Raw genomic sequence first — 11321 nt, 5'->3', positions numbered from 1 at the left:
CCTTCAGCCAGATGTTCTCCTCAATAGCACCTTTCTGTACTTCCTTCCCATTAAGAGTATATTGCATGGGGTATGAATTTTGCATTCAGCAAAAGTGCAGCAGGTCTGAGCTGCACTTGGAGATTGCTTCAAACAAGGATACACCTTCTGCCACATCTGCTGGAGTGATCAGTAGTATTTCTCACTCCTGCCAAGGTTGGTTGTTAACCTTCCCTCTGGTCCTCCCCCCAGAGATGTTACCTTGGGTAGGATTCAGCATTCTCAGAAATGGCAAAGTGCTGTTTGATTGGGCTTCACCTGGAGGAGGAAAAGCCTACAATCAGTGACCAAAGATGCATCCTTTAGGTTGCGTTGACTGAAAAGATGTTTTTCTTCTTGAAAGGAAGTAATCTTCCCATAGGCAAGCAATACCATTGATTCTGCAGATTAAGTGCTTTATTCATGTTATTTTCCTGACTGTCCACACAAAATGGGTTATATTCAAAATACTATCAGAATAAGCGAACTATACAAAACTTTTTGTTACAAATTTATTTCCAGAAGTCTTAATAAGCTTAGTCTAGAATAAATATAAAATTTCCCAGCATGCTGAGAAATACTTGATATTTTTTTTTTCCCAATGAAAGTTATCTTAACAGGTAATTTCCAATTATTACTCTTTTGAGATATTGTGTGCAGGAAAAGGAGCAGGCAGCTTTGCACTTTAGTGAAATTGCTTCTTATATTCATTTTACATATTCCCGAACTGCAAGCTCTTTCAGGGAAAAAACCCGTACGGGATCTTTTTTTGCCTTCCATTCTTCCAGTTTCTCTTGCAAAGACAAAAAGTCCTTGCCGAGCTCATATGCCAAAGTGATCATTGCTTCTAACAATGGAACGTAGTACTTGTGACTGTTACGCATACACAGGTGTGACAGAGCCTTTTCCCCGTATTCAAAGGCATTTGCTGCATTTCCCAGGTCCTTGTGGCACACCACAATAGCACAGAGGGTAGGGACAGTTGCGGCAGGGTTGCCTCTGGTCAGCCTCTCCTGCAGACCGATGACTTCTAACAGGATTTCCAAAGCCTTGTTGTACTGGCCACCCCGCAGGCAGCCGTACGCTTCCTGAAGCTCAGGCTTTGTTAAGAAGTCAATAAATTTTTTTGATCTCCTGATATATTTCATTGAATACAGAAGCCTCAGGTAGTCCTTAAAGGCCAATTTTCTCTCATTGATTATTTCGTCTGTGAAGTTCCCTGTTAGGGCTTTTTTTGGAAAGGTCATATCTTCCATTTCCTCACTGAAGTCCTCCAGAAGGTTTCTGTGCAGTTTCTCAAAATCAGAATAACGACGTTCAATTACAGACTTGCTGCTGTCAAAGCTTCCCGTTTGCAAAATTATGATTTTATACATCTAAACACAACAAAGCAGAAAAATGAGAAGGACCATCCTAACCCTAGTGCAGCCACGTCTTTCTATGCAAATACTTTGCTTGTGACAACCGTGGCTGCTGCAGTCATTGTCAGTGAACAGAATGAATTTCCCAGACTTAATAGTGAATGCAATATAATTTACATTGGCCATAATACTCAGAAATGTTCATATCAGACATTTCTAGGGATTTGGAGGCATTATTGGTGCTGTGAAAGAAGGAATATTTGGCATTAATATTTGGTGTATGCAAAAAATAAGATGGAACAACTCTGGAGTCTCTTTTCCTCTCTAAATCTTGGTCCTGTACTTACTTGGCATATAAATAATTCAGAGAAGTGATGCTTCTACAAAAGTCTGTGTGTGCTAGCCAAAATCCTTCTCTAACAGCAGCGCTGTCCCCATTACCAGTACTCAATTGTATGGCTTCTGTAGTTCTTCATTAGTGTAAAAGTGAAATAACTAATGAATGTGATATTCAAAATAGCTGCAAAATAACATTGAGTGTTATGTGTTGTGCAAATATATTCTCCTTTGGTCCTGATCCAAATACAGTAATGTTGAAGAAGGGCCAAATATCTGGTATGCGTAAACCAGTGGAGCTCCAGGGGGGCTGGTCTAGCTGTGTCCCTGTGTACCAGCCAAGGGCAAGGACTGTTGGCTTGCTGGCTTTTGGATGATGACCATGTTCATATTCAACTTTCTCCCATTCTCACTGAATCATACAGCCACTGGAGCAGTTTAATGCACATGAGTTGTTTTCTGTGCTGGTTAGAAGGGTGCAAAACTGTACTACCAATTGTTTTCTGTGCTGGTTAGAAGAGTGCAAAACTATACTACCAATGGTTTCTTTCTGATTCTATTCCTTGATATTTATTTATTTATTTTCCTTAAAGAGAAATTCTCTGTTTTAATCTTCATAAATGATCTTTACAGGCACTTCTTGAAAGGTTTGTAAATTTGAGCTGACTTCTCTGATCTCTTTTCATTTGTAGACACTGTGACATTTTCCTGTATTTTGTCCTGCTCCCTGCTGAAAAGTGTATATGCTCTTGAAGCATATCCAAAGCAATCATATGAGCAGTTTTTAAAGTTATCATTTTATCAAGGGCAGCTAAGTGAATAATTTACAAGTACTAGATTATTTTTTTTGTCTTTATGGAGCATGAGAAAGGGGAGAAATGCCGTTTAATTAAACCGTCATTCAGATTGGCTCAATTTTGTTGTAACGCAGCTGTATTTAATTACCTGCACGTACACCAAGTGATAACCTTGTCCTCTTACAGCTGTACTAAAATATCTTTTAATTATCAGTAAGCTGGATACTCTCCAGCAAGTGCAAGACAGTAGCATCTAAATAGGTGTGTATAGCATGCAACAAGATCTTAGGACAGTTTCTAGACTGTAAATGTACCTGCTTTAAATTCTGAGCTGCATCAGCAACAGCAGAATGACTATTAGCATTTTTAATTTATGGATCATAGAGGCTGCTGCAAAACATCCCTTTCTGAGCATCACCAACCAGGGTACTGAAAGAGACTTGCTCTAGCTCAGTACTCCAAAAGTCCAGGAGTAGAATTAGAAAAAAACAAGTCTCAGTGCTTTGAGGAAAAGGTACCAGAAATCCAACCTGTTCTTCATTCCTGCCCCTCATACTCATGCTTCACTTTAAAATGGAATAGAAAAATGTCATTTAATGGACCTCTAGGTAGGGAAGGGAAACAGTCCCAGAAGAGGGACTGCTAGCTGGTGCATGTCTTAAGCTTTGTCAACAGCAAAGAATTTTGCACTTGTGCGAACATAAATCTTCAATGTGGAAGTTATATAAATACAATGCAGCTGTTAGTGCAGCCTGGCTCAGTGCAAGTGTAACCTCATTGATATTTTTATACTTGTATGAATTTCTTTAATGTTGACAAGCCTCTAGGTGTAAAGGGTATTTGAGTACTAATTTGCTTGATATCACCTCTCTATTGCTGCAGGTCTTATGAAGCAATTGTCAGAGGGTTTCTTAGGGGCAGATTCCACCAGCTATGCCTATGTGAACAGTGAGAACAGGTTCTACTTGGTATGATCATGGCTTGCAAAACTCAGGCGTCAGCGAGTCTTTCATGTAGTGAAGCATGCTGTGTGCTGTGCAGATCCCTGTAGAGTGAATAAAAATTAATGATCTTCTTACATATTCATTTTTTCACTTACCACGTATTTAGACAAGTGGTGCTCTACAATTCTGGTTGATGGAATTTCAAATAGGAGTTTGACCTGTCTACACTGGCTTTTTTCATTCCTCCAGTATTCCTGAAGCTCCTTAGTGGTCATTGAAGAGTTGGGACGTAGGGATGCTTTGGAATCTAAAAATGATATATTTAGTATTTCAAATTATAATCTTTGTGTGTGGAAAGAAACCTTTTACACATTTATTGTGAAAGCAGAGCTTGGAATTTCTTCGTTGTAAAAGCAAAACCTAAAGCATGATAGATTAAATGATTTCTCTGCTAACAAAGACAGCTCCAGATTCTCTGAGGAAAACTGTAGTGCTCTGGAATTGGAAAGACAATAAATTTGCTGCAACATGTACATTTGTTATTATGGAAAAGCACTGATAAGAAGCATTGTATGTCCACATTGTAACCTCAGGCACAGTCTGAGCAGGAGGTACACCTCCCCACCTACAAGCAGCCCTACCAAACCCTGATTTGCTCTTCTGAGTCAGGTTCTTCTCCAGGATAGAAGGAGATGAGGGTAAGACGTTTCTATCATTGCTAAGATGAGGAGATAATACAAAGCAGATGCAAATTCAGACTTGTATTGAAATACTGACCATATTCAAATACTGGGACTGTGCGGTAGCAGGTTAAAGCTGAGAAAGCATGAAGAGGGTGGACAGTGATAGGACAAGGGGGAATGGTCTTAAACTGAGATGGGAGGTTTAGGTTAGATATTAGGAGGAAGTTTTTCACACAGAGGGTGGGGAGGCACTGGAACAGGTTGCCCAAGGAGGTTGTGGATGCCGCATCCCTGGAGGCATTCAAGGTCAGGATGTGGCTCTGGGCAGCCTGGTCTGGTGATTGGTGACCCTGCACATAGCAGGGGAGTTGAAACTAGATGATCACTGTGGTCCTTTTCCAGGCCATTCTATGATTAAAGGAGAACTCAATAACCAGCTCAGCTGAAGGAGGAATTCTCACATCCTCCTTTTCTTTTGTAGCTGACGTGATGCCACAGTGATATTTATTTGTGCACCTCCCTCACCACCCACATACAGTCACAATCACGCAAAAAGTCCCTTAAAGATGTAGGCCAGCTGGTTGAAGTGTTTGCTCACAGGGGAATTTGACATAGCTTTCCAAAAGGGTGATTTCTCTGTCTTTGAAATACGGTGACAACAGTTTTCATGAGGTGGCATACAGGCTAGCAAAGTGGATAAAAGAAATGGAGTATTTGTATTTCAGTGGGCACAGCATTCTCAGTCTTCTGTCAGCAATGTCTGTGTCAGTGCAGTCAGCTGAAGCCTTATCCAGCATCCAGACAATGGAAGTGAATGACCACAGATGAGTGGGAGGATAAGTGCTTGATGCAGAGATGGAAACATAAAGGCGCTGTAGTACTTTCTCAGTGGCCCCATTTTTACACGCTGTTAATCATATGGTCATACAGTTTCAATTATCAGTGCCTTTGGGGTTTGGCTCACTCTACAAAGCATAATTTATTAGAGAGAGGTGCTGTTTATGACAGTTTTACAGGCTGAAAATCTTGATGAAATTGTATATGTTATGTTTAACATTTTATTCAATAACATATGACAGTAATGTTAGGCATACTAAAAGCCCAGTGCTGCTTCTTCACAGGGTGTGTGAGAGACGACTGCCTCAGGTTAGTATCAGTCAAGTGCCTGGTGTCCTTGCTGATACTACTTTACTATTGTAGTAAATAAAGCAATTTTTTTTTTCTACAAAGGATTCATAGCTATGTGAAGAATAAAATGAAAGAGTGGTATCTACCTTGGACATTGTCTTTTTCTGGATTTTCTTTGCTCAGTTCACAAGAAACTTCAGCTTTGGGTTGACTTTGTTCTTCATCAAGAGGAGCTGTGATAGAAAATGTAGCGATCGTGCTTGCAGCTTCCAACAGCTCTCTCTCTGCTGTGCTCTCTGGGTCCTGCTCCATTGCAAAGCTGTCACAAAAGATAATAAAAAATGTGACATTGCTTAGTGACGTGCCTTTAGAAGATCCAGTCTGGTAATCTTTTTTACTGGCTTGCTTGTTGCTCCCTGTGAACATGTATGAGGGCAACTGTTGTTTCATGGAAAGTAAAGGGAACCATTGAGGAACATAACTTCAGTTATGGGGCAATTTATTCTTCTTGTATTTTGCCCTCAACCTCACAAGTGTTAGTTTAGATGAACTCTGAGATTATTAGCATCACTAGCAGCCTGGCTTTCTTACATTGCTAGAAGTTACTGTTCTAAAGACTCCCAAACTTGCCATCTGTTCTTAATCATTATGTTGGCCCATAAGGCAAAATAAAGCGATATCTGTAACAGTATAATATTTTTGTTTTATTTCATAGTTTCAGGTTCTCTCCTGAGATTTGTTGCTATATGTTGAGAACAAAATGAGCCTGATAATGCATAGGTGGAAGGTGATCAGAGTTTTCTAATTACTATGCACTGCATTTTCTTGTTACTTACTCCTTTAGTCTATGTGCTGTGCTGCTGATAGGTTTGTAGGTCTGTCCTCCTTGGACAGACCTTTTTCCAGATACTCATAAAATGCTTAAAATATACTCCTACTCTGTAGAGTGGACTGGTTATTCTGCCACGTAAATGTCTCCTTAAGGTGTTGTTGTTGTTAAGTAACTATTTAAAACATCATTGTGTTTTACTAGCAGTTGAAAATGTTTTAAGGGCATCCTAACAACTCTGCCAGGGGGCTGTGCTTGGTTAATTAGTATGAGGGAGATATTCTTCATAGTTCATCCAGTGGGTTGAAACCAAATAACATGAAAACCTGCTCTAAACGAATCCGGGTTTCCTTACTAGAAATGTAAAAATAATGCACAAGGAGAGGTTATTAAGCAAGGCAGGCGGAGGTGTTACTACATATTGTTTTGCCACCACTTGTCTTCCACACAGTTGAGCAATGCCTGACACAGAGGTGAGGAAACTCCTTCAGCAGACCTATTGATTTCTGGTAAAAGCAATTACTTTCCCCACTGGAAATAACAGAAGTGCTTTCCTCTAACAACAGCCTTTCTCTTGCCTACCTTGGCTATACAAGACCATACACATTGTTACTCTCGTTATTAAGAGCATTGTGGAAGCCCTTATTTTTGGAATTTGGACTAGGGGATGAAATCTCTCTGAACTTGATGAGTAGCCAGTTATTTCCAGCTGCTTAGCCCTGTGGATAGCTGTGACAGTTTATACCAAGAGTATAAACTTTCCAATCATTGTTTTTCACGTAAGTATAATCTCAGATACACCAGATTGAATGAGAAAAATTTCCTTGCTTGCGAGTTTGTCTAACCTGACAAACAAGAGTGTATATATATTCAAATATACATATTTACATATATGTATATTTTATGTTAAATACATATATATGTGCATACATGTATAAACAGAAGTGTAAAATATGATTTCTCAGAGAAATGCAATGATATGCAAGACTTCAAGTACCTGCCTTGAAAACTATTTGTACTTCACAGAAACATTTTGTTTCACTTTCACACCTACAAGTCATCGTAAGCGGTTTTAGCTAAACAACTATTTATTTTTACACTTGAAAAACAAAAAAAAAGGGAAAACAATACAAGGAAGCCTGCAGCAAATTACACAGTTTTACTTTGATCAGACACCGGGCCTGCTCTCTGTCAGAGTAAACACTGCTCAAATTAAGTAACGAGTAACAGCAGAAACAGAAGTGCACAGAATGCTCACCTGGGGAACGCCGAGGAGGTTTTAGCTGTGGTGCACGTGTAGTCCATAGGAAGTCAGGAGAGGCCTGCTTTGCATTTTTAAAAACAGAAAAATACGTGTGTGTGTGCTTTGAGCAGGCACATTCTGTATGCTACAGAAAGGAAGGAAGAAGTCTTGATTAAATCAGACTTCCTCATCCAATTGGCTTGCTGTTTTGGCGCATTAAGTTTCCTATCTGCCTCAAACAGCTCGGCTGCTGTCTGCTGACAAGATGCAGCAATGCAGCTCAGCCACAAGGGCAGGGCTGCAAACCCCAGTCAGTTCTACACGTGCAAACATAAAGCGTGGCAGAGGAAAGTGCTGAACAGTCAATGCAATTATAAAATCAATGGAAACATGTCCACATGGATTTCTGAAACCAAAAAACCCCGCGCTTAGCAAATAAGAGATTAGGAAAAATGAGTCAAATATGTAAATGCACTTATGTGGAAAAATATGCCCTGTAGGACATCTTTAAAGTAGAGACTTAACATCCAGTTCAGGAAAGAACATGCAGATGGTACCACAATAAATAGCCTTGTTCAATGTAAAATTGCACTTCTGACAGAAATCCTGATTCCACACAGTGCTTAAACATATGATTAATTTCAAATATCTGCTTAATTGAAGTTCAAAAAGGAGCATTATCATATTTGACGTGACTACTAAACTTGAAATGAACTTGTGTGCCTAAAATTAATCCTGTACTTCAGTTCTTTGTTGAGCTGAGGACAAAGCGAAGAAGAATGGTGCATTAATCCACACATCCACTGGCCAAGATGCTTCCTATTGTAGTTCACTTTGCTTTGGAAATTTGCTTTAAAGCACTGAAATAGCTATTTCTCGGGTAAGTAGTGTGGATGCTATCTCTTTAGTAATGTAAGTTTCCCTGTTGCCAAAGCTCACTCAATGAAAAACCAAGAGATTTTAATGCAGCACAAATGTGGGAGGCAAACATCCAAAGAACCACATGGATCCTGCCCCACGCATTCCTTTAGAACAAACAATTTCAAATAATGTAAGATCAGGGCCAGAAACTGACAATGTCTCTCTTCAGCTTTATTCACAACATAAAACAATGCCAACTTTAACTTGGACTCTGTCTAAATGTAGACGTTTTGCCAAAATAGTTGTCAGAATGATGAAAAATTGCTCCTATGCAACTCCAGCCATACTGGCAAAACCCTTAATGTGAAGGACTGGCAGAGTCCTTTAGCCTATTTAATGTGATCCATGCGGAAAGTGATTTAAATTATAGCAGAAAAGAAATGTGTGCTTGCCAATACAGCTCTAAGGTGTAGCTGTACCAGCCAACGCTTTTAAGTGTAGACAAGGCATGGGTTTCTGGCTCGAGTCTCATTCCTTTAAAGCTAGATTTACGGGTTTGGTTACAATTGTGAACGAAATCCAAGGAGCATTTTGGTGCATTTTACTCATGCTGACAGTTCACAGACGTATTCTGGGCTTTGAATTCTGAATTTGCTACTTCATGTGTTGCCAGAAAACAGTATATTACTTTGTGGTGCTTCATGCTCTTGTCCTGGTCTTGATGAAGCCGAAGGAAAAGGAGAAAGTATATTTTCCAGTTTATTAATAATGACTTTTGTTTAATTATTTCAGAGTGAGTATCTCCTAGTTTAATTATCCTGGATGATTAAAAAGATGTGAAATCTGCAATTGTGAGCATGACTGAGTGATATGAAATAGCTTACAAATGAAGGGTGTTCTGCAGGAATTCTGCCTGCCTTGGCAGCATCAGCTGTTCTGCTTACAGCCGGTTCCTGAAGGATGGGTAGGAAGTATCCCCAGGACCACTGCTAAGCCTATCAGCTGTGACATCCATGTTACCTGGCTGCTGCTCCCATGTTCTCTGGCTTGTTCCAGGCAATCCTTAGCCCTTCACCAGGACCAACTGTTGTTTGTTTAGCAGTGTTTTACTTTTCTGAATGTTTGCTTGATTAACATGTTACAAAAAAAAATTATATATATATATCTACATTATACAGTAGGGTTTGCTAGCAGAGAGCATAACTGATAGCTCTTGCTTTGTACTTTCAGTTTCACTTTCAGCAGTCAAATATAAAGGATTAAGCAGCAGCAAAGGAGAATGTTCACAGGAGCAACATACCATTCTGAAATGAGCAAGTGCTCTTATGCTCTAAATTGATCTGACTATTCATAAAACAATGGTAAATTTTAATGAAAAAATGTCACATTCAGTAGCGAAAAAAGGATGCTTATGCACTGGCTTACTCAGAGTTTGCATCCTGCACAAGCACTGACTTTGTCTGGCATACATAAAGAGCTCAGTATTAAATGCATTTACTGAGGGATATGGAAAAAAATGTTCTGCAGTAACATAGGAGCTAGGCGAGGTTAAGTTGTAATCCTGCAGTTCATAGAAGTGGTTGTCATAGGAGTTATGTCCTCCGTGCGTATTTAAGAGGAAAGGACTCATTTTAGGAAGAGCTGCCTAAAACCGGTTAATTAGCCACCAGTGAGCTAGCCTTGTGATGGCACGTTAAGGATGCCTTTAGGGAAAGACTAGTGTTCATGCTTTTGATGGTTAAAGAATCAGAAAGGACTGCTACAACAGTGTTTAAATGTTTTGCCTTGATTTGGGCAGCTAACGTTTTCCCAATCTCACAGTTACAAAAACCCCAACAGAGAAAATATTTAAAACTCATATTGGCTTGAAAAATTATGAGATAAGCCAATGTTACATAGGAACTGCAGTTTACTACAGGTTTTTCCTGTTATAATGGGCATTGCAAACTCCTATTTGAGTTAAAGAATATGGCTGTAATACCCAATTATAAAACCTCGTCAGCTCCAGCCCTGTGAAATACAGCTTCAGATGACCTCCTAGGGCTTGTGCTGCTTTCTGCTCTCAGGCTCCAAGCTTGTGACTAATCCTTATTAGTTTTATCAAATTATTCATTAGAACTGCAGGTAATGAAAAATACTAAGAGGGGGCAGAAATACCCAATATATTTGTCCAAGTACCTCTTCTAAATATTAGAAAGTGCTGTGATGTTGACTTTGATGCTTCTGCAGGAACTTTTCCTCTCCTTTTTCTTTTACTGCAGCTGCATACTTACCGTTTCCATGTTTGAAGTGGAAATAATCATATGTTCTGCATGAATATTCAGCACTTTTGGGTACTGATAAATGTATAGCACGCTACTGTCCTGGCACAGCACAAAATACTGTTCCATGATACTTATATAATGTTTAATTGTAAACAAATCCCACTTTCAGAAGACACACCAGCATACAATATTTCATTGTTTTATCAAGAGTGCAGTTTTAAAAAATATTGTGCTGCTTAATGGCAAATATATTGTGTTGGCATTACAGACAGGGTTTGTAACGTGAAAGAGATGCAACAGGCCCACTTTACGCTGCCAAAGTCCTGCTATCACTTTACGGCCCCTTTATACTTCTAAAGGAGTATGAAGGAGCTGCAGAGTAAAGTCACAGGCTTGGGCTGTCTTCCAGCTGTGCTCTGTCAGTGGCACGGAGCTGCGGCGCGCGCCCGGCGGCTCTGTGGGATGTTAACATGGGATATTAACGTGGGTTGCATTTCAGGGCGCTGTTCTGTCTGTGCGCAGCGACAGGCTTCCTAAATGGTGTGTACACGTTGGTCATTTTCCCTGCTGATAACACTGAGAGCCGAGTACGTAATCGCATAAGCACGTAATTACATGGACTAGATAAGCATTTTTAAATATTTGCTTTTCAGCTGCTAGATATGCCGTGTAGAGTCATTCCTGCCTCGTATTTTGTTATCTAATTCTTCCAACGTGTCTGTCGGCTTTTTTTGTCGGCACGGCGTTAGTGCTTACAGTCGCGTTCCACGTGTGGTTTATTTATAGCCGAACGTAAACGTGACAGCCTTTGGGATAACAGGATTTCGGCTCACACGGGGGCTTGTACGCGCGGTGTA

The 11321-nt window shown here is 39.9% G+C and overlaps 1 protein-coding gene across 2 annotated transcripts; it reads right to left on the bottom strand.

Annotated features, from left to right (window-relative positions):
* Positions 1-420: 420 nt before the first annotated feature.
* Positions 421-7554, bottom strand: SNX20 (sorting nexin 20). Of its 2 annotated transcripts, none has more exons than XM_010717797.3 (4): positions 7355-7554; positions 5414-5586; positions 3612-3763; positions 421-1313 (listed from the first exon to the last, which is right to left on the bottom strand). In XM_010717797.3, the coding sequence occupies exons 1-4, from the start codon at positions 7399-7401 to the stop codon at positions 726-728; spliced, it is 960 nt and encodes a 319-aa protein (XP_010716099.1). In that variant the 5' UTR covers positions 7402-7554; the 3' UTR covers positions 421-725. The 2 variants fall into 2 exon arrangements, with proteins under 2 accessions (XP_010716099.1, XP_003209809.2); XM_003209761.4 differs by having other exon boundaries at positions 421-1394; positions 7355-7547.
* Positions 7555-11321: the final 3767 nt, after the last annotated feature.

This window comes from Meleagris gallopavo, chromosome 13 (assembly GCF_000146605.3).
Source record: "Meleagris gallopavo isolate NT-WF06-2002-E0010 breed Aviagen turkey brand Nicholas breeding stock chromosome 13, Turkey_5.1, whole genome shotgun sequence".
Classification (NCBI taxonomy): domain Eukaryota; kingdom Metazoa; phylum Chordata; class Aves; order Galliformes; family Phasianidae; genus Meleagris; species Meleagris gallopavo.
This window is presented reverse-complemented; position numbering and strand designations above follow the sequence as displayed.